General features: G+C 45.9%; 2 protein-coding genes across 2 annotated transcripts; one reads left to right on the plus strand and one right to left on the minus strand.

Annotated features, from left to right (window-relative positions):
- Positions 1-1,736: 1,736 nt before the first annotated feature.
- LOC115312905 lies at positions 1,737-2,321 on the minus strand. The gene has a single exon (XM_029971851.2). The coding sequence runs from the start codon at positions 2,319-2,321 to the stop codon at positions 1,737-1,739; it is 585 nt and encodes a 194-aa protein (XP_029827711.2).
- Positions 2,322-11,463: 9,142 nt separating this feature from the next.
- LOC115328662 lies at positions 11,464-19,739 on the plus strand. Its single transcript, XM_040220768.1, has 2 exons — positions 11,464-11,646; positions 18,819-19,739. The coding sequence occupies exons 1-2, from the start codon at positions 11,464-11,466 to the stop codon at positions 19,737-19,739; spliced, it is 1,104 nt and encodes a 367-aa protein (XP_040076702.1).
- Positions 19,740-24,362: the final 4,623 nt, after the last annotated feature.

A 24,362-nucleotide genomic window follows, 5' to 3' on the forward strand; every position in this document is an offset into this window, starting at 1 on the left:
GATGCGGATGCCGGTGACGTTATCAGTGACGTCACTGATGACGTCATCGGGGATCACGTGACCCTTGGGTCACGTGACTTGGGGAGCCACGTGACTTTGGGTGTCACGTGACCTTGGGGTGACCTTGGGGAGTCACGTGACCCCCGATGACTCTTGGGGAGGGGTCACGTGACCTTGGGGTGACTTTGGGATGACCTTGGAGGTCAAGTGACCTTGGGATGACCTTGGTTACGGCGACGGCGACGCCGATGCCGCTCAAGCCGGGAACGGGCCCCTAAGAGCTGCGCTCTAAAAGTAAACACTCGACCACGCCGTCAATAGTTGAAAGCCAATATATCAAGCCGCTCCAATGCGGTCCGAAGCCATGAGTTTGTTTCCCCGCACGGCGCGTCGTAGCCTGTATTTCTACTGTAGTGTTTGTCTTTCTATTTGTGCTGTTCGCGCACGGCTGCAATTGTGGTCTTGAATTGCTCTCCCTATATAGAGCGGATATTCACTCAGCTGGAAGTGATTCTTCATGGGCAGAGAAATCGCTTTTCGATTAACTTGAATACAGTCAAAAGCCGCGAATTGCGGCAAGTGTTAGGCGTGCGGAGGCTACGCCGTGGCGAACTCAAAAACGTCTAGCGCTAATCCCAGCGCGCCACTTGGAGGGCAGTTTCTGCAGGCACCGTAGTATATTTCAACAGCAAAATAAGCTTCCTTTGTTTCGATTTTACCTACTATCTCTTTTTGAATGCTAAAATTCCAAACTGTAAATATACGTACTTTCCGTCATAATTTCGTACTGTTCCGTCTTTTTCCCAGGGCACAATCGCTCTCGGGGAGGAGACATCCGACAGTCACATTGGCTACTGTATACGATAGGAGATTACTGTTCAGACCAGAGTTCCAACATGACTATCTGCACGTCGATCGATTGCACCTAATCCCTCAAGTGGTCTTAAACTTTTAAATGTAAAGGGGAATGTCGACCTGCGACACCCCGCCCCCTCCGTTCACGGCCCGACCAACGGCATCAATGCCCGACATTTTACGTCATCTCATATTGTTGCTACTGATACGCGAACACATGGTTACATCGGCGATAATTCCAATCTTCTGTTCACAACGCACAACACTGCCATCACGATGTTGCAGCTATGTTGCTGACACGCAGAAATACAGAACTAGGTTGAACGCCGGTTGGCACTCGGCATCGGAAAACAGAACCGAACTTAGCACAGAAGGCACCCCGGCAGCCGGCAGCAAAACCTGCCTGGCTTGGACGGAGTTCCTGCCATTTCCATAACGTCGAAAACGTCGACACAGTTCCGCATGGTTCCGCTACAAATATGTTCCGTGTGGGTCCCGCAATCCGGAGACGGCCATCTTACCCACTGTACGTGGGTAAGACGGCCGTCTGGCTCGGACTGCTCGTCGCTGTCCGAGCCAGCATTCTTGCGTATAGCACGGACGGTGGCTGGAGACGACCGACATACTTTGGAGAAGTGGCCAAACTTCTGGCATGACCTGCAGGACTTTCCTCTGGCTGGGCAGCCGGATCGACCACCGTCGTGCGGCCACGAAGCTCCACAGTTGTAGCATGAAGCGTCCGGGTGTCGACGACGTGAATTATCACGAGGCTGTGATGGGGTTTTCTGGTAGCGCTTGGACGGGTGGTGGTGCGAAGACGGCTTGGCGTTCGCTGCTATAGCTGGCACTGTGTTCTCGTTGGGCTACTGCTGACTTCCTTGTTACATCAAGGTGACGTTGTGCTCCACTTCCTCAAATAACCTGCCCTGTTTGAGGATTCCCTCCAGATTGAGGTCATGCTGCATGGCATAGCGGCGAAGGCGCGAAGATGTTGTAGACAGCAGGATCTGATTTTGGATTTCCGTGTCTGGATCGGCGAAGGCGTAGTGTCGCGCAAGCTGCAATAGTTTGGCGTAAAATGAGTCAAGGGACTCTTTTTCTACTTGCTTGGCTTGCCGGAAACGGTAGACTTCGAAGGTTGTACTGACCCTTGGAGCGAAGTAGGCGTCCAGCTTCTTGCGTACTGCGGTGTAGAGCGGGCCTTCGCCAGCGTTGCTTGAGACAGCTGACGCTGTTTCCGCAGGTGCGGTCGCAGGAGGTTTGGGAAGCGCGCAGTAGATGTCATGGACTTCCTCCCCGATGTAGTGTAGCAGCAAAGCGGTCTTACGGGCGTCGCTTGTGATTCCGCAGGCCACCGCGAAGTTCTCGAAGCGTCTCTCCCACTTCAACCACTCGGTGCCGACGTTATTGGCGGCAGTGGCATGCGCGTTGAAGAAGGAAAACGTGGGGAGCGTGCTGTGCTCCATCCCGTCAAACAAGATGTCCGTTGTTGGGTGTGGAGGGATCTGTGCGGTTCAAAATCGCTGCTGGGCGGTTCTGGCGTTGTTCTAACGTATCCTCGTCGCCATTGTAATGTTGGAGGTGTAGAAAAAGGGAAGGATTCCGTTTGATTGAAACAGCAACGTACTGGCGTTTATTCGTTAGTTGGTAGCCAACTTGGAGAGAGTGTTACAGTTGCCAGACCAAGCCAGATTTACGACTAGATTCCACTACAGTAGACACTACACTAGCGACTTGAATAAATATTTTATTCCAAATGCCTTGTCAAAGCCCCAGAATGTTTCGTGCGTCCTCGAGCAAAGCAGGTGCCGCTCGCGGTATGCCTCCGTGCCTTCCCTTGGGAAGTTTATGACAACTTTTCTTGGCAATGCAGTGGAGTGTACAGGCACGCGTTCTATGCTCCCATTTTGAGTGTCGAATAAAGCTGTGCGCGGGATCTCCCCCTCTCCACTGCATTGCCAAGAAAAGTTGTCGCCGAGCATAGTGGTCTTGGGAGAATAGAATTAGATTGCGCCCGGAGGCGGAAGGGCAACCTTTCACGTGACGACTCCCTCTAAGGACGAGCTGACATTGCCCGACTTAACAAACTGACACGGTCTACAACTTCTAAATCAGGAAGACGGAAACATATATCACCTTTTTAGTAAGATTCTTCACCGTTGAATGAACAGCGAAACCGGTGAGTCGACTGTCTGTCTGAGTCATCTAAAGAAGCTATTCATCATGTTTAACACTTTTGACGTGTGCACCAGCAAAATCACTGTTCAATATGGTTCACTTTGAGGCACATAAGGATGTTGCGGTCTAAACAGAAAGATCTGAGTTTTGGTATGTACAGACCAACTCAGCTCTTTGACGTCATATTACTGCGGTGGCGCTGCTGTTGGCACTGTGCATGCGCAGCACCTCACTTCTACCGGATCTGGTTCCTGCACACCCTCTGTGTGGGCCAACGGGGGCTTGTTTTGTAAACAGTGTGTTGGTGTGTACGGTAAATAAAGTGAGCGCGAATTACCGCCTCAAGGTATCGAAAAGTAGTGTCAAAGTAATTTCAAAGTAATTTGATTACTTTTGGAAAGTAATTGTAATGTAATGTCATTACCTTTAGTCTGCGGTAATTTGTAATGTAATTTAATTCCATTTTTTGCAGTTTTCAGAAAAGTAATCAGTAATGCAATTTATCTTGGGACACAGCGCGAACAACAGACTTGGACGAAGGAGAAACACACAGGACGAGCGCTGACTATCAACTGAATTATTTTAATAGGAAAACACATGAAAATGACCATTCATATTTTGCAGTTCACCCCCCGTCTGCGTATTACGAGACACTTTCATGGCGGCGTGATGGCACGTGTTGCTATCCCGAATTCAAAAACGCACCTCACTGTCCAGCAGTGCCAAAGACGGTTGGCTGACACACGAGGTTCCCGCCCTTTTTATTTGGTACGCTTCTACTATTTCTCTAGACACTTGATCCCTGTGTCTGAACAAAGCTTCAGTGTCACTGAATCTCGGCTCATAGTTACAATCCCGACAGTGCATTGCAAGATGAGAGTATACACAACCCTTCAACGAACTCTGGTGCTCTCTTAAACGTGTGTTCAAACAGCGCCCCGTTTGGCCAATATACACCCGCCCAATATACACCCGCCATTATACACCCGTCTTCGTCCACGTCTGTTGTTCGCGCTGTGTCCCAAGATGAATTCCCACCAACTCGCCCAACTATCCATTCTTATAAATGCAATTTAATTACTTTTTGAAAGTAATTTTGCCCTCTCTGGTCGGTAGCGACCGATTTTGGGCGGTCGCTTCCTGACGATTTCTCAAGTCGCAAAAACGAGTCGCTGGACGGTGGAGCCAATCACAGTCTCGTCGGAAGTAAGGTGCCTCCATGCGCGCTTCGCAAAGGGTGATGCCAACTGCCTGTTTCCCTTTCCCACACCCTCGTCCACCGCCATTTTGTTCCTTATTGTTTCCCCGTGCGCCGGAAAGTGGCCTTTGTGTCCATCGGTCCTCCCATCTGAGGGGGAAGATGCTAATCCTCCCTCCGTGGGTTCCACAACGCTGCTCCGAACTTGTGAGGTAAGGTGCTTGTTTCCGGGAGGGTTATAAGCCCCACGGATTATCGCCGAGGACCAAAATGGCTGCCTGTTTGTCGGCGAGTGGTATTACAAAGGGCGGCATCACCCTTGCAAAGCACACATGAAGGCTCCCTACACCAGGCACTGCTTCCCGCGGGAAATAGCGACGCGCGCACGGCGGCGGTAACTGGCATGAAGTTCTCCGCGGAAGTAATCCGGTCAAAGACTATCCGTTTCTTTACAATAAGCGGCACCCCGACCACAAGGATCGGGGCAAAAAGCTGCAGGCCTCAAATGAGAACGGCGTCATTTTCGGCATGACAGGTACGTACATTATCACGGTTGAGAGAGCGCATATATAGCCATTGCTGTACGTTCCGAGGCACCATGAAGTGTTTTTTTGTTGTTTTTTTCCTGCCAGTGCCTTTGATCAGAAACTCCGTTCAGCCGGTTAGGGAAGGTGTTGATTATTATCAGTTAATTTGTCAGCAAACCTGGCGACTTGTCGATCGCTCAATCTGGTGTGAACACTGGTGGTCGCCAGTCGCTTGTCGCTAGTCGCTCCACCGACTGTCCCAAGTCGCAAGTGTGAACGGGCCCTAAATCAACAAAGTGCAGAAGGATAGAAGGTACGCGGAGCATTTTGCGGCTTTCTGAAGCCGTAAAACGCTATTTAATTTTTACATCATGCATATCCAACTAGCCCACCTCAATATCTTAGTACAATTTCTGAAGAACCGCACAAATTCGACGGGATTTTAAGTTTCGTAAACCACCGGAAAGAATAAACACAAATTCGGGACGCAAACAGACGATGAAAGAGTTGTATCGTCTGTTTGTGTCCCAAATTTGTGTTTATTCTTTCCGGTGGTTTAAGTATTTACCAACACGCTCGTTTTTTAATGTTTTTAAGTTTCGGTTTACAATCGGAGCGCATATCGGCCCCGACGACACGGCGCCCAGTAGAGAAATAGTGCAACCAACCTCTGCTGCGTTGTACGAGGACAGCGCAAGAGAGGTTGGGGTTTCACTATTTCTCCACGTGGCGCGGTGCCGTCGGGGCAGATATGTGCTCCGATTGCAAACCGAAACTTAAAAACCCGTCGAATTTGTGCGGTTTTTTAGAAAGCCGTAAAATGGTTCGCGTACCTTCTATCCTTCTGAAATTTGTTGATTTAGTGTTTTTCGATGATGCTGAGCAATTTTCTAATTGAAACCATGCCTTTAAGCACAATATTATAAATGTTAATTACGAAAAATATTTAAGAATCCAATTATCCCGGACGTCAATAATTTTCCTAAATACGCCCCTGGCTCAGGACCTAAAAGACTCAGGGTTTTTTTTTTGTTGCGGCGCGTAGTTTTCGCCGTATCGAATTTGTCCACTTTTCGTGAAACACCCTGTATACTGCCTTTGTGGGCAACTGGGTCCGCAAGAGCCGTTCTCTGTTTTAGGTGCTAACGCTCAATTTTTTGTTTCTTGCTATTTTATACAAGAATTTATTCCGTAGATCGGCTACAAGCTCTTCCGGCCTCCTCTATAAGCAGAATTTTGTGCTTTCGGAGTTTATTCCTCGTGAAAGTCAGAGGGCGTTTTGGGAAGTTTATTTGTTGTTGGAAATTCAGTGTTTATCGGAGCTTATACTTGTGTTCATTGGAGCTTATACTTAGATTCCAAATACTTTGAAATTGTGATTTTATTTTCCTGTCTGTTAAGCTTCTTGAAAAGAAAATGAAATAAATAAAGTCCGGTCACCCGCTATCCTGAAGGAACTTTCACGAGATAAAGGTCACAACTTTTTTGTCAGTAGTCTGACAGTTCAAAGGAAATTGAAGTGGCATATTCCCAAGACCACTGACCCTGTGCTCTTATAAAGCTCATTTGTAAAACACCGACTCCTTCGCTTTTATTTTGTCGTTGGTAGCTCGCAATTCAGAGTGTTTTCCAACGAAATTTACCAACGAGTGTTTCCCCGGATTTTTCTCGAATGTATCCAAAAACACTGAGCCCTATCTTTAAGTAACCTACACCCGTCTTGCTCTTTCTTTTTTTCATCAGTTTTCAAACCTTAGGTATGATGAATGATTAGGGGCGTAATCTCTTTTATCGAAAAGATTATAGTCTGTGTTTGCTTGTTCCGCCACTCAAGATATCAGTGAACATATAATAAGGCCATAAGCTACAAACGTTAATATAAATGGTGGGGAAGAAAATAAAAAAAAAAAAAGAACGGACCAAACAATTTCCTGTTTTGTCCGTCCTCGTGTTTGATGTTCTTCCCATCATTTATATTATCCTTACCAGCACGCTCTATATTTCAAGTAGAAACGTTATTTGGCGTTGATAACTTTGTATTTTCTTCGCAATTCTTTTTTTAATAAATACAGTATAAACTTAAAAATGCAGAATTCGATCGAAGCAAGAGTCTCCTTTCTGATTATGTGAAATCAAGAAGGTTGAAGCAACAAATTGAAAAAGGTGGTTATCGATTGTTTTCCTTACAAAGCTGGACTTTTTTAATTATGAAATATTGTCGGCTTTTTGATAGAAGTTAGATGTCACGTTAGAGTATGCTTCGTGATCTATTAGTACAAAGCGGATGCAACCAAAATTAGTTAACACATTAGCAAAAAACGAAATTATATCCATAACAGTCTGCGTAAAAACAAATCTCCCCCAAAACGCACGCACTTACGCAGGCACACATGCGGTTCATACTACTTTGCAAATATTCACCTTCTACTTATGTTGAAAAACGAAACCGTGAAAGGACGGTCTGCCTATGCTAGCCAGGGTAGTACAACTGCTAACTTGAAGCGAGGAGAATTCACGACCGCACACCGGTATGATGCTTATCCTTACTAATGTCGCATTTCCTAAACAAAATTATACAAGCTTGATTATGCTGACAAAGACCGATAAGCACAGAGAATGTAAGATAGGCCTTACACTTATCGGCGTTCGCAGGCGGAGCCCCCAGCGAAGCCTCTTTCTGCTGCTTCTGCCGTTTCTTATGTTCCCGATAAGTTCGCATGCGTTCTGCTGCCGTCTGCTTCCTAGGAGCCATGGCCACGGTGGTAGAGGGGAGAGGCGTCTGAACGATGTCGCCTTGCCACGGAGCCATTGTTATGGTGGCTATAGTGTACCTAAAGTGCCTTAATACTTCTTACAAGTAACGACAACACACACAAATGACAAAGCACAATCCGCTGGAACAAAATGGCGTCATTCAGTTCAGTCATCTGCTGTCTGCCGCCATTCGCTTCCCAAACCTGCATCGTCACGCAGCCACGTGACAATGCAGCTACTTGTTGGAAGCTCTTATCCAGGAACTTTCGGTGTACCGAGCGCTCTGCATTCCACGCGCCACCGCTTCAGGATGACAAAAGTGGCGCTGAGGCCAGGCTGCCGGTAAAGTGCCTGTATCTGGGCTTTAGCTGCCGACAGAGCCGTATATTGGGAGAGTCTGTAGGTGAAGGGACCAAGGCGCTGGAGAGGAGAAGGGTGAAGGAAAGGGGGGAGAGCGCCGAAGGAGCGAGAGAGGAAGGAGCGAGCAAAGAGGAAACGACCGCCATTTTGACGCAACACGCTTTCGGCGCCGAGCACTGTTGAGGCTACATACGCTTCGTCTGCTACGGGCCGCCTTCTTTTTCGCCCGAATAAACGTTTGAGGTCAAGCGTTGAAAAAACTTCATTCGTTAGTTTTTTAACCCACTGAGGAATAACACTACACAATTTTCTTGCCAGAGCCAGCAAAAGGAAAATTGACCGCATCTCCACGTGGTGAATGAAGTTGATTGGGGCGAAGCTCTGGTAACACTGTACTCTGGTCGTGCTTTTTCTGCATAGACGCTGAGCCGCAGCATGCCGAGCCTTTCGTTCGTTTTCATCCATGTTAGAAAGAGAATCTGTGGTATGGAACGTGGTTATATACGCATTTGAGCATTTGACCGCAGCGCCCTCTCCTCTATAAACGTTGATCCAATGCGTGCAAAGTTTGACGCGATTATATACGCATTTGACCGCAGCGCCCTCTCCTGTATAGACGTTGAGCGGCTACATGCAACGTTTCATTCATGACAACCCCAGCTCTTGAGTCACTACCATATCTCAGAGCCCCCTACTCGTCCCGCAGTCATGGCCGAGTGGTTAAGGTGATGGACTTGAAACACAGGTTCGAATCCTGTCGACTGCGCAAACATTATTTTTAGAGCGCAGCTCTTAGGCGCCCGTTCCCGGCTTGAGCGGCGTCGCCGTCGCCGTCGGCGTCGGCGTAACCGCAACCCTCGTAACCCTCGTGAGGGTTACGAGGGTAAGTAACCCTCGTGGCCCTCGTGATCCTCGTGAGGGTAACCCTCATGAGATTAGCCCTCGTAACCCTCGTAACCCTCACGAGGGTTACGAGGGTTAGTTACCCTCAAAAGGGTTACCTTCACGAGGGTTACTCTCACGAGGGTTACTTACCCTCGTAACCCTCGCGAGGGTTACGAGGGTTAGTTACCCTCAAAAGGGTTACCTTCATGAGCGTTACCCTCACGAGGGTCACGAGGGTTATGAGAGTTACCCCCACGAGGGTCACGAGAGTTACCCTCACGAGGGTCACGAGAGTTGCCCTCACAAGGGTTACTAGGGTTACCCTCACGAGGGTCACGATGGTTACCCAGGTCACGTGACCCCCCCCCCCGGGGTCACGTGACCTGGGGATACCCCCCGAGGTCACGTGACCCCCCGTTGACGTCATCGCCACTGATGACGTAATCAGTGACGTCACTGATGACGTCACCGGCATCCCATCGTCATCGTCATCACTGATGACGTCATCAATGACGTCACTGATGACGTCACCGGCATCCGCATCGTCGTCATCATCATCACTGATGGCGTCATCAGTGACGTCACTGATGACGTCATCGGCATCGTCACGTGGCCCCAGGTCACGTGAACCCCTGACGTCACGTGACGCCCCAAGGTCACGTGACTCCCACAAGGTCACGTGACCCCCCCCGCCCTCCGAGGTCACTTGACCCACCCCCCAGTACCCTTCCCTCCTCCTCCTCAAGAGCTGCGCTCTAATTCGGCGTTACAGGGAGTTGTAAACGGCTTTCATTTTTCTTCTACTCTATCCCAAACGCATAACGTGTGCGTGACGTAGCGATATTACAACGGCATTGTGCGGGAATTCCTTAGTTGCCAACACAGGGCAGTATTTCAAAAGAGGTATATACACGATGTTTTTTTCATCATTTTGTTTTTGTTTTACACGAGCACGTGAGCTCACGAGTACGAGCACGACCACCATCAAGATCGATGTGAGCACGGATGCCGGACGGACAAGGCTAGACCCTAAAGGCTGAACTTCATGGGGCGAATATGCTGCGAATAACCGGCGAGTTTTGCCCGGCGGGTTTTGCCCGGCGGGTTTCGCTCTGCGCGTGGAATCAACACAGTGGCTGCTACGTCACGCGCAAAGCGAGCGTGCTGTCGGGCCGCGTTCGCCAGTTATCCGTCACATAATTCGTTCCATGGAGTTCAGCCTTAAGGAGCTTCGCCCCTAAAAAGAAAGAAGCGAAATTTGGATGTCGATCGTATGCGTTCCACAGGGCGAATGAATGAAAATTGCTGCCCTGCCCACACAGCTGGGAGCAGCCGGGAGTTGACGCGCATGCGCACGTCCCTCACACTCTGCGCCGCGGGCTGATTGGCTCATTCGGGAGGGGAGCGTTACGGCGGCGAGATCATAAACTGGCCAAACTCTCCCCATATAGGGCTCTGGGTACCGGTGCATTCTTTCCAGAAGCGGCATGGCTTGTCTAGTGGCTAAGCCAAGGCTATGCGTGCAAGACCTGTCATGCACGCGCTTTCGTCCAATGCAATCGCTGCTCGAACCGACTGTGTCGCGATTGCAGCTTCCCCAGCGTGCTGCGCGCGAGGCGTTCTGGAACGCGATTCGAAATAAACGTCACTTATGTCATTAGGGCCGCCCACACTAGCGAGAAAACGCGCGTGGCCCGCCGATCGCGGGAGGACGCGTCCCGCATCCCAAGAAAAGTTGTCGCGGAGTATAGATAGAGTTCTGCCGTCGCGAATGTCACGTGACAGCACAAGAGGCCTCGCGCACTCTTGAAGCAGTCGAGCGAACGCGTGATTTCCCGCAAGATCTCGAGGATTCTCGAGGCAATCGAGCGGGCGAGGGACGCTTTTGCTCGCCGAAGATAACGCGTTTTCAACGCGATCGGCGCGCCGCGCTCGTTTTCTCGCTAATGTGGGCGGCCCTATAGCTTCTTCTATATTCACAAGAATGGCAGGTCGACGACGGAGCCTTAAGCCTGGTTCAGACAGTTGCGTCTGACTGTGCTTGACTGCGTTGCGGCTGCGAGAGATTAGGACATTCCTTCTGCTTCTATCGCGTGCCCAGATGACTCCTTGAATTGGATTCTACGCTTCATACGAAGCACAGATGTGCCGGGGACTCGCTTTCGGTTCTCGACGCAACGCAGTCAAACTCAAGTGTCTGAACCGGTCTTCAGAGTGCCCGGTGGCAGATTTGGAGCGCGAGGATCTGGTAACACAGGACATCAAAGAATAATTTCTCGGAAGACCCATGACGTCAGCACACAACTTTTGCAGCGGCGAGGACTCAAAACATACTTGTTTGTTCTGGAGAAGTGTGTTTCGGCGTCTCGCCACAGCGGGGCGCCAGTCACGTGGCGCTCCTCTCATCTGTTGTGTGGCGCTACACCTCTTCCATTTCGGCGGCCGCTTCTCGTGGCGACCTGGCAGGCTTTGTCAGTATATAGGAGGCTATGCTTCTGTGTACCTGTATTCTACTTCTTTTTCTCGGGCTGCCTTCGTTCCCACGTACGCGTAGATAGCTCATTTCTAGTCACGAAAATGTGAATGGTCTCATTGGCACTTCTTGGCTACGATCGACAATGTTCTCTCGTTTATAAATGAAGATCAAGTAGGACACCACCTGCTTCGCGGCGCCCCTCTGCAAGGTAGGCTACAAGCCCGCGAGACATGGATCCAGAGTGTCATTATGTGCTGTGCGCAAAGATACCGAACTTTCGAAAATGGAAGATCGCGCTTCTACGAGAGGACAAGAAACTTCAGCCCCAGTCGGCGATTTGTGTACTCCACCATGAAGAACAGTTCATCGTGCGGCATTTCACCTACGGCATCAGCGAAAAAGTCATCCAATTCGCAAGAGATTTGTCCTGCCTAACCAAGGGTGCTGTTCCCTCCAACTTTCCAAGCGGCCCTGCGTACACCTTTTTTTTTAATTTTACATCTTATATTTACTTAAATCTTCAAACTTTAGTTGATCAACAGGAATACATAATTATGTCTTTGGGCGAAACTCCAGCTTTCTGCACCTCGAGAGCATTGTTTTATAGCTGCGGAACCGGAGAGGCTTTCTCACCACACGTGCAAAAAGGAACCGGGACACTTGCCCGAGCGCCATTGAGCGGCGTCATGAACGAGTAGCTTGCATTCGATTTTCTGGTCGGTGCATCCACCCCTATTAGCGGCGAGATGTTTCGGTGGCGCCATCGTTCGGTTCCCTTTCGTGTAGTCATTACCTTTTGAACAGCAAGTTCGATGGTGTTTGTAATGGGCATGTTGAAAGCCTGAAATCATAGCGCTCTCAAAGCAACACTGCCAACACCGTCGAAATTAAAGTCCTTTTATTTCTCTTATTTCCGTCGATGAGAAATCCTTTGCTGACGTCATTTTCAGCATTCGGTCAATTGTGGCAGGCCGACCACAGTGACGCTTTCGATCGCTCACGTCGCCAATAGACCTTTTGCGGCATTACCCATGCATCAAAAATAATGCAGGGAAGATAGATAAGTAGATACACGCGCTGCACGTGCTGGTGTCAGCAGCTTTAGCTGCTCGAAAGCAAAGATAAAAAACAAATGACACTTCGCACGCACGTTCCACAAACGCCTTTATTTTGATTATTTACTTCGAACCTTTTGTATGAGGAAGGCGAGCGCGTGCTGCGCGAGTACCTAAGTTTTTTTTATTTTTTTTTAGAATAGAATAGTTTATGTCAGACATACACGTGTGATACGTATGTCTGGGGGGGGGGGGGTGCAGCAAAAGAAGGCAAAAAAGCCTCCTGACGAGGGGGCTAGCCCCCCCCTCTCCCCTGCCCATAGCAGTCAACAGAGACAGCATACAATAATTTAGCAACAAAATTGAAATAAACATAGGCATCAGTAAACCATTCCAATCAATATCATCACTATAAACATAAGCAATGCGTCCTAATAATAAAAAAGAAAAAAAGAAACAAACTAAAAAAAAATCATGAAACAAAAACCAGAGAAAACTGTATTCATTGACATTAACATCGTCATTATCAACAAAACCATCCAACGCACGTCTGATATTAACACATCACAACACCTCATAACACCATGAAAGAAGGACATATTAAAGGCACTATATTTGCAATAAGAACACATAAAAACCACATTAAATAATCTAAGGTAGGCGATCAGCTTCAAGGAAATATGCTCTAACTTTTTTCCTGAACGGGTGGACTGTTCTACACTGCTGTGCTATTTGCACAATGCTTGGGTGTTTATTTAGTAGGTTAGGAATTTGGTAATCTAGTTTTTCAGTTCCATAGTTAGTTTTAACATTTGGTTTTGTATAATTGGTACTCCTAAGATCGTATTCCCCAGGTTTATGAAGATAAGTATCGAGAAAATGTGCCTCATCATGCTTGATCTGATCAAAAATTACGATTGCCAATTTATGAGAGAGGACATGTTCTATTGGTAGTAACTTATATTTTTCGGATGAGGATGCCGTATGTTCGCTGTAGCCTAAATTGTCAATAATTCTTACAGCCTTCTTTTGTAAAAGGAATATTTTCTCAGTGTTCGTTTTCGTTGCTGTGCCCCACACTAAAAGACAATATTGGAACCGAGAATATACAAGAGCGCAATACAGGTTTAGTTTGAGCCAGTTTGGTAGTAATTCCCTTAGCTTGCGCAGCAATCCAATTGAACGTGAGATGTTACATCTTAAGTTATTTACACGATTAGTCCAACCTAAAAACTCCTCAAACCATACTCCAAGAAATCTGTGTGCCCTAGTAGACTCTATTGTTGAATTTAGAAAGTGGATATGTGGTTTATAGTGTAATGGTTTGTTCTTTGATCTAAGTATTACATATTTTGTTTTCTTTGTGTTTAATTCTAGCTGATTTGACTCTAACCATACAGATAGTTCATTAAGCCAGCTATTTGCAGTTTTTTCAAGCTCTTACAGATTATCTCCGGAAAAGAACACGTTAGTATCATCAGCATACAATATAATATAGGGAGTAAGCGGCACGTTAACAATATCATTTATATATATTAGAAATAACAAAGGTCCAAGGATGGAACCTTGTGGAACACCGAACTGTATGCGGGAAATCTGCGATCTAAAACCATTCAGGACAGTGAATTGAGTTCTATCTAATAAATAGTTTTTGATAAGGTTAAGGGCGATTCCCCTTACTCCATACCATGGTAATTTTCCTATAAGAATTCCATGTTTTATAGAATCAAACGCTTTGCGAAAATCTAAAAATATACCGACTGTGTAAAGGCGAGACTCAATATTACTTATTATTTCTTCCTTTATGTTCAACAAAGCCGATTCTGTGGATTTTCCTTTCTGGAATCCATATTGACAAGGCGTTATGATGTTTTTGTCAAAAATATATTTAGAAAACCTACAGTTTATCACTTTTTCAGCGACTTTTGAAAATAATGGCAGTATCGAAATTGGCCGATAGTTATTTAGATTACTTAGCTCACCTCCTTTATGTATGACACACACCCTAGCTATTTTCATTTTATGAGGAAGTATGCCTGTTTCAAGGATTCTATTACATATATGAGCAAAAGGATAACATATCAGGTCGTTTATTGCTTTGATGGGAGCTACAGTCAGGTCGTCAAAGCCTGACGCGGTGTTGTTTTTTAATGTGATAATTATGTTTCTGATCTCGATGTCAGTGGTTGGTGCCATAAAAATAGAGTTCGTTTGATTCATATTAATAAAAGTTTTATAGAGATCGCTGTGAGTTACTGAAGGAGCACTAGCGCCAGCAGTCAAAAAATGGGAAGTAAACTTTTCAGCCAATGACTCGTGCGAATAGGTCTTACCTTCAATTGTTAGTTCGTTTGGAATGACTTTGGGAACTGACGATAATAGGTCTTTAGCTATACTCCATATTTTTTCAGGGCTATCTTGGACAGATAAAAATTTATTTGTGTGTTACCTGATTTTTCGCTTTCTTTAGATCTGCAGCTAGTTTATTGCGCACTTTTCTGTACTTGGCTAGGACTTCAAAATCTTTAGTTTTTATGAACTTATCGAAGAGCTTGTTTCTCTTTGTTATTCTCTTGTATAATTCGGTAGTAATCCATGGTTTCTTTGATTTATAGTGCTTCTTGTAATGAACTAGAGGGAACGCCGTGTCATAATGTCCTCTTATCTTGGCTACAAAGTTGTCGTATGCCTTATCAGAGTCCAGTTCGGATAAAACGTCGTCCCAGTTATCGCTTGAAACGAGATTGTAAAATTTCTTAGTATTTTGGTTACTCGTGTCGCGGTATGCTATGCTCTCACGTAGGTTTGATCTCTTGTTTCCTGAGTAGTTGTAGTGTATAAAACAGAATATAGGAAAATGGTCACATAAATCAACTGAAAATACACCCGCATACGCGTCATCAGTTTAGCAGTTGGTAATACAAAGATCAATTAATGTTTCTGTATGTGATGTTATCCTAGTAGGCAAATTAATCAAGTTTTCACAACCGGAAGAGTGCATTATTTCAAGATGTTCAACCTTTGAGGGGTCTTCAGACAACAGATCTACGTTTAAGTCGCCTACTATGACATTTTTCAAGTTATTGGATGTAATATAATCTACTAAATGTGTAATGAAATCAAGAAAAACTTGCAATGATCCACATGGTGGTCTGTATATTGCAACCACAACCATTTTACGGCATTTGGCAGCTAACGATTCATAATTATAGTTGACACACGTGAACTCTGAAACAATTTCATATGTTAGGCCGTCACAAAAATATAGCGACACCCCACCCCCTTTCCGGTTTTCACAATAAATTCCCTCGCAGGTATAATTGTTGAAGCTAACAGCATCGCCAACCCCAGTAAACCACGTTTCCGTAAATGCCAAAATGTCAAAGTTATGATTCAGCATATTCATAAATAGTTCAATTTCGTCATTTTATTTCTAAGGCTTCTTGCATTTAGGTGAAATAAGGACATTTTTCGCTTGTTATCTAGTGCGTTATTTCTCATAAGTTTATTGAATGTTTCACAGTTGTAATAACAGCGATCAGTGGATGACTGTTCCATTAGTAAGAAAATAAAAAGGAAGAAAAAAAGAAAAAAAAAGTTTTCAATCTTCAACGTATCTTGTCAGTTCGTCTTCGCTGTTGATCCTGATAGCACTATCACCAGTCTTCTTTCTCACATATATCCGTCCGTTCTTCTGCCATGTGTAATGATAGCCTTTTTCTTTGGCCTCCGTCTTCGCCAGCCACAGTAGCCTTTTGTTCTGTGCCGTCAGATTTTCATAGAATTGCGCCCCGTTTCCCTGAAGCTGACCTCTTTTCTGAAGCCAACGGTCTCTTGTTGCTGGCGTAGAAAAACCAATCAGCCCAGCTGGTATTCTTTCGGACTTTGTTGGCAACCTGTGTAGTCCTTCCACTTCTTGTTCAGTTAGTGGCGGTAGGTCGAGCTCTAAGGCTAGGTCGTTCAGCTTCTGCAGTAAATTCTCATTCACCGAATATTGTAGGCCATGAATTTCAAGGTGTTTTAGCCTGTTGTATTGTTCGAGGTCATTAACTTTTCGCTTCCGCTGTTTTGTTTCTTCATTATCAGTGTTTTCTACCTTTTGTATGCGTTCTTTAAGGTCTGTTATTTCTTGTCTTTGACTGCGCATCTCAGCAAGTAGCCCATCATACTTGTCTGACACGTCCAGTACTTTTTTTTCAATGTTCTCTACAGTGCTTTTCATTTCCATAAGTGCAGCAAGTTTTTTGTTAATTTCCACCAGCATATGTTTCCTTCTTCGTGATCTTTAGTTTCTTTACTCTGTTTTGATTTTTCCGGTGCCTGTCCACCTCTCGTTTTAGTGATCTTGCAAGTTGGGCATACCCAAGGATTTTTGGCGGCTGCGTTCCTTGCCTTAGTTGTTTTGGTTTCAGAACAATCACCAAAGTGATAACTGAACTTGCATTCAACACAAGCTAAAAACGAACTGTCCTCAGGAAGTGTCGCGTGGCAGGATATACACTCATCGGCGTCATCCGAGGACATAGTATTCAACAACAGTACACTCGAAGGCACTATTAATGGCAGCAGCGGCAGTAGCAACAACCGCAGAGTGATCAAAAATGGTCAAATTGGAAGCACCAACCTGTAATGGCGTGAACACAGGTTAGCACGGAGAAGTGGGTGCCACTGCCGCTACTGACTGCCAATAGATGAGCTGTCCCGTGAAGCCCTTTTCTTATATCCCTGCCTGGCGGAGGCGAGGGGGCATGCCGGTGTCGATGACTGTCAATCGCTTGGGCCTTGGCGATGCTCCCGTTCCTGGCTGGCAGGGATGGGCAGTATTTCAAATACAAGTATTTAAAATACGTATTTCAAATACTCTGTGTATTTTGCATTTGTATCTAATTACAAATTGGGTAATGTATTTGACGTGAGTAATTAAATACTAAAACGTGGGTATTTCAAATACAATTGTAATTAAATACAATTTTGTGGGCGAAAATGCATCCCTCAAATTTATTGTCACGACTCAATTTGCGTATCCTAAGACGTGTCCAGAGCAGGAAGAAAACTACGTTCTTCACCGAATGCAGTGTCTCTCAATCAAGCACAAGCGTTTAGTGACTTTGTGATTAGGGTGCTACTCTAGGGCAAGAATAGTGACGAAATCGACGTTCACAGGTAGACTGGCTAAATAGGAGCCTGTGACAACTTGTGATGCTTTCCAGTCTGATTTCCATCCATACTTTTGCCTGGAACATTCTAAATGTGCGGGTCATCCAAAATTTTCGTAACTGGTGCGAGTTGCAACAATAAAAAAATTCTCTTGGTAGTGCTGCGCGTCTTGGTCGTCTCGGTTCTTTGTTGGTCTGTACCAAAATGTAATCGACAAAAAAAGCTGCTTGAAGCTCTGTACTTTTTTCACCTATTACGTCCAAGCTGACTACATTTTTCTTTGTGATTATATTTCTATTACGTTACTAGAGCCTTGCGCTCTAACTCCCGAGTGTGCGATGCAAAATGAAAATGAGATACCCAGAAACCCGTTGCAGGTAAACCTGAAGTAGCTGACGCAAATTTTGAGGAATGTATTTGGAAAAGTATTTGGAGGAGACCAATTTACATTTTGTTGTATTCGTATCTTGTATTTAAATGCTTTTTTGTAAATGTAACTAGATTTGTAATTGAATACATTTTTGACGAAGTATTTTGTATTTGTATTTCGATACATATTTGTATGTATTTTGCCCATCCCTGCTGGCTGGAACCGACGCAGCGTTTTGCAGCGAGACACTGTAATGGCGTGAACACAGGTTAGCACGGAGAAGTGGGTGCCACTGCCGCTGCTGACTGCCAATAGATGAGCGGTCCCGTGAAGCCCTTTTCTTATATCCCTGCTTGGCGGTTGCCAGGGGGCATGCCGGTGTCGATGACTGTCAATCGCTTGGGTCTTGGCGATGCTCCCGTTCCTGGCTGGAACCGACGCAGCGTTTTGCAGCGAGACACTGTAATGGCGTGAGCACAGGTTAGCACGGAGAAGTGGGTGCCACTGACGCTGCTGACTGCCAATAGATGAGCGGTCCCGTGAAGCCCTTTTCTTATATCCCTGCTTATCGGTGGCGAGGGGGCATGCCGGTGTCGATGACTGTCAATCGCTTGGGCCTTGGCGATGCTCCCGTTCCTGGCTGGAACCGACGCAGCGTTTTGCAGCGAGACACTGTAATGGCGTGAGCACAGGTTAGCACGGAGAAGTGGGTGCCACTGCCGCTGCTGACTGCCAATAGATGAGCGGTCCCGTGAAGTCCTTTTCTTATATCCCTGCTTGGCGGTGGCGAGGGGGCATGCCGGTGTCGATGACTGTCAATCGCTTGGGCCTTGGTGATGCTCCCGTTCCTGGCTGGAACCGACGCAGCGTTTTGCAGCGAGACACTGTAATGGCGTGAACACAGGTTAGCACAGAGAAGTGGGTGCCACTGCCGCTGCTGACTGCCAATAGATGAGCGGTCCCGTGAAGCCCTTTTTTTATATCCCTGCTTGGCGGTGGCGAGGGGGTATGCCGGTGTCGATCTGCACTCCACTGTGGGCACGGTGGCATCGCCAAGATGACAGTCGTTAACACCTTCGTGTTCATTGCACAGGTAGGAAAACGCTATCCTTTCTGTTACCGTAGCAACAACCTTTGTCTTTTTTTGCTGCCGTGCCCACGGACCTGTTTTACCTTGTTGTGTGAAATGCGTGCACGATTTGCTGATTTACTCATGCTGTGCGGAGATATAGAGACCAATCCCGGTCCTGACAGGGCAGCGATGATGGAAATGTTAACTAATATCTCGGTCGACATTAAGGAAATTAAGCTGAGCCAGGCTGCGACAACATCGAGACTAGAGAAAATAGAATCGCGCCTCGAAGGCCTTGAAGAACTCAGGTCCGTTGTGAACAAAAACTGCGACAAGACCAACCGCCTCGAAGCCACCATCACATCACTCTCGAACAAAATTGATGATTTAGAGAGCCGCAGCAGAAGAAACAATCTAATTATTTTTGGTCTTTCTGAACTACCTAACGAAGAGAGTAGCACCCTCGAGGATAGAGTAACTAAAGAGATGGTTGGTGGAAAACTAAATGTAAAGATTAATGGAATCGATCGTATACATCGCCTTGGGAGGCCAGCTCATGGCAAAACCCGTCCAGTAATATTTCGACTCGTAAACTTTAAAGATAAATTGAATATTTTACGCAACTGCAATAAATTGAAAAATGAACGACTCTCGATTAGTGAAGACTACTCAAAGCGAATTCAAGGCATTAGAAAAAAATTACTTGATAGCTCGAAATCAAATAAACTTGCTGGTGATAATGTCACGCTTACCTATCACAAAATTAAGATAAATGGCACAGTATACATTTGGAATGAGGCCATAAACGATAAGGTTTCCATATCTGAGGAAACCCGGAATCCCAGTACGTGACCAAGCCCTACTCAAGTCAAAGGTGTATATGAATTTCGATTACTAAACCTAAACGCGCGAAGCATCGTAAATAAAACTGATAAACTTGAAGCTGCTGTTTTGAATACCCAACCTGATATTATAGCAATGACAGAAACTTGGCTATCAGACAGCATTCTAGACTGTGAAATCACGCCCCCAAACTATACGATTTTGCGCAAGGATAGAGGTTCTCGCGGTGGTGGAGTAGCGATTCTTGTAAAAAATGGCATTGTATGTACCCCCTTACCCGATTGCCCAGAAATTGAGTGCCTGTGTTGTAAAATTGCGTATAAAAATACGTGCTGCTATATACTTGTTCTCTATAGACCTCCCACTTCCACTTCAGGGTTTTTCAAAAGTATGTATAGTTATATCAATGATAATATTAATGCCGGCAGTAAGATTATAATTGCAGGTGACTTCAATCTACCTTCCTTAGAATGGTCCTCTGTATCGAAATGTACAAAATCATCTCTCGGTGCAGATATCCTTACAGATCTATGTTTTCATTATAACCTCACCCAAATATTTACTGAAAATACCCGTATTCAGGGAACGTCGCAATCAATGCTCGATCTCGTCTTTGTCACCGATCATTCCTGAAAGATGAACACAGCGTAGAAGTTTTAAATGGCATATCTGATCATGAGATGGTTTTGTGCTGCTTCAAAACGAACATCCCAACTTCTGGCAATCCCCAGACTTGTAAGGTTCTGAACTTTGACAGAGCAGATGACGTTCGCGTGCTCGACTTCTTTGATACACACTTCGATAACTTTCTTCTACTGTCCAAGAGCGACCGTAACACTGTAGATATGCTTTGGAACGAATTCAAAACGGCAGTTAGCACGTGTGTCTCATGTTTTATTCCACAACGAACTAAACTAATTAAGAAAAACCCTTGGATAACGCGAGAAATCATCCATGTAAAGCGCAAAATAAATAGGCTTCGTAAGAAGGCAAAGAAAACCAGAACTCTTCTAAATAAGAACATAATGGCATTACTCAACAGCGATCTTGGACAAAAAATCAAGTCGGTTAAATACAATTTTTCCAATATCATTCTCCAATCGTTTATTCAATCTTCACCCGTCAAATTCTGGAACTATGTCAACCCAAAAAACAAATCGAGTCTAGAAACGCTCTTCGGTGACAAAGCAAATCTTGCAAAAGCCTTCAATGATTATTTTCTTTCGGTCTTTACAACAGATAATGGTAATGCACCCTCATTCGCGTCCAATTCTCCAGTCTTGGCTGTAAATGATGTTGTAATTACCGAACAGGGTATCTTATCTATTCTACTCAACCTGAACACAAAAAAAAAGTGCTGGGCCGGACGATATACCAAATGAATTTCTAAAAAGATACGCCGAATGGGTAACAAAATATCTTGTTATAATATTTACACAATCACTTAACAAAGGGCAACTTCCTAAAGACTGGAAGTTAGCGAAAGTCATCCCCATTCATAAGTCTGGAAACAAAAACGAATTTGCGAACTACAGGCCCATCTCCCTTACCTCAACTTGCTGTAAATTGCTCGAACACATTGTTCTGAACCATGTCTCCACCCACATCGAGAATAATCAAATACTTACTCCATATCAGCACGGTTTCAGACGTCACCTTTCAACAGTGACGCAACTTGTTGAAAGCATTCACGATTTTTCCACTGTCATAAACAATAGAGGACAGGTTGACGCCATATTCATCGATCTGTCAAAAGCCTTCGACAAGGTATCTCACCCAAAGCTATTGTCTAAGCTAGAATCTATACTAGGAGCAGGAAAAATTCTCAGGTGGATTGAAGACTACCTTTCAGATCGCTACCAGTACGTAGCACTTAATGCGCACTCATCATTCAAAGGCAAAGTTTCATCGGGAGTCCCACAGGGATCAGTACTGGCACCTTTTTTGTTCCTAATATACATAAATGACCTGGTCAAAGATGTGAACATAAATATTCGCCTCTTTGCTGATGATTGCATACTTTACTCACAAATAAATAACCCAAATGATCAGATTAACCTAAATAATGCGCTTCAACACATCATAAATTGGTGCCACGACTGGCAGATGGAAATAAATTCGAATAAAACTGTATTAACGGTTAAGAGTTGAGCTTGTTGGTACATACTTGTAGTTATATCAGCTTGAACTTTAGAAATATCTAGAACACAAAGACAGAAAGGACACAGCTGTGTGTCATATCCTGTCCTTTCTGTCTTTGTGTTCTAGATATTTCTAAAGTTCAAGCTGATATAACTACAAAACTGTATTTATGACCATAACCAATAAAAGACAACACTACTCCTTTCCTTACCAGATAGGCAATAACCTCTTGGAACAAGTCGGTGAATACAAATACCTCGGCCTCAATATAAGTCACAATTTACGTTGGGACTCACACATTCACTCCACGACTAATAAAGCTGTAAACAAACTGAGTTTCCTTAAACGAGTCTTCAAATTTGCATCTCCTGCCACTAAATTACTAGCCTACAAAACTTTAATACGTCCTATGCTCGAGTACGCCAACGTCGTCTGGTTTCCCCACACAGTCTCCGGCATCAATAAGATAGAAAGAGTTCAGAGAATGGCCGCGAGGTTTATTTGCAATAAGTATAGTAGGCACGTCTCTCCCTCTGAGCTTTGCAGGCAACTGGGTCTCTCCTCTTTAGAAAAAAGAGCAAAAACAGCTAGACTTAAATTTCTATACGAATTAGCCAACGATCATTTCAACCTACCAAAAGAAAATTATCTTATCCATACAAGCAAACGATTAACACGGTACAACCATGGCAAGCTTTACGAGGAAGACGTCGCTCATAATAACTGCTTTAAATTCTCTTTTTTTCCCCGAACCATTAACGAAGGAACCACCTGCCTCAAAACGTTGTTCATTCCTCTTCTATTGAAATCTTCCTCGATTACGTAGATGCCCACTTTTCATCATAAACTAATATTTTATGCTGTTTTTAAAAGTGCAGTGTATCTATTGTATTGAAGTTGTTTACTAATTTTTCATTCGCGACTTCTATATTTGCTTTGAATATTTACCTGCAAATTGTGTGTTGAATATTATTTTTCTGCTTGTAATATCTCAAACTGTACCACCCTACAACAACCTCGAATGGGGTTAGTAGTATTGGAAATAAATAAATAAAAAATAAAAATGACTGTCAATCGCTTGGGCCTTGGCGATGCTCCCGTTCCTGGCTGGAACCGACGCAGCGTTTTGCAGCGAGACACTGTAATGGCGTGAGCACGGGTTAGCACGGAGAAGTGGGTGCCACTGCCGCTGCTGACTGCCAATAGATGAGCGGTCCCGTGAAGCCCTTTTCTTATATCCCTGCTTGACGGTGGCGAGGGGGTATGCCGGTGTCGATGACTGTCAATCGCTTGGGCCTTGGCGATGCTCCCGTTCCTTGCTGGAACCGACGCAGCGTTTTGCAGCGAGACACTGTAATGGCGTGAACACAGGTTAGCACGGAGAAGTGGGTGCCACTGCCGCTGCTGACTGCCAATAGATAAGCGGTCCCGTGAAGCCCTTTTCTTATATCCCTGCTTATCAGTGGCGAGGGGGCATGCCGGTGTCGATGACTCTCAATCGCTTGGGCCTTGGCGATGCTCCCGTTCCTGGCTGGAACCGACGCGGTGTTTGGCAGCGAGACACTGTAATGGCGTGAGCACAGGTTAGCACGGAGAAGTGGGTGCCACTGCCGCTGCTGGCTGCCAATAGATGAGCGGTCCCGTGAAGCCCTTTTCTTATATTCCTGCTTGGCGGTGGCGAGCGGGCATGCCGGTGTCGATGACTGTCAGTCGCTTGGGCCTTGGCGATGCTCCCGTTCCTGGCTTATTGACGCAGCGTTTTGCAGCGAGACACTGCAATGGCGTGAACACAGGTTAGCACGGAGAAGTGGGTGCCACTGCCGCTGCTGACTGCCAATAGATGAGCGGTCCCGTGAAGCCCTTTTCTTATATCCCTGTTTGGCGGTGGCGAGGGGGCATGCCGGTGTCGATGACTGTCAGTCGCTTGGGCCTTGGCGATGCTCCCGTTCCTGGCTGGAGCCGAAGCAGCGTTTTGCAGCGAGACACTGTAATGGCGTGAACACAGGTTAGCACGGAGAAGTGGGTGCCACTGCCGCTGCTGACGGCCAATAGATGAGCGGTCCCGTGAAGCCCTTTTCTTATATCCCTGCTTGGCGGTGGCGAGGGGGCATGCCGGTGTCGATGACTGTCAGTCGCTTGGGCCTTGGCGATGCTCCCGTTCCTGGCTGGAACCGACGCAGCGTTTTGCAGCGAGACACTGTAATGGCGTGAGCACAGGTTAGCACGGAGAAGTGGGTGCCACTGCCGCTGCTGACTGACAATAGATGAGCGGTCCCGTGAAGCCCTTTTCTTATATCCCTGCTTGGCGGTGGCGAGGGGGCATGCCGGTGTCGATGACTGTTACCAGCATTCTCTTCGACGCTAGGGTGATTTAGCGAAAGGTCGATTGGCGACGTGTGCGATCGAAAGCGTTGCTGTAGTCGACCTTCCACGATTGGCCGATTGCTGAGTGTGACGTCAGCAAAGTATTTCTCATGAACAGAAATAAGA

Source organism: Ixodes scapularis, unplaced genomic scaffold (genome assembly GCF_016920785.2).
Source record: "Ixodes scapularis isolate PalLabHiFi unplaced genomic scaffold, ASM1692078v2 PGA_scaffold7__128_contigs__length_106722199, whole genome shotgun sequence".
Taxonomy (NCBI): Eukaryota; Metazoa; Arthropoda; class Arachnida; order Ixodida; family Ixodidae; genus Ixodes; species Ixodes scapularis.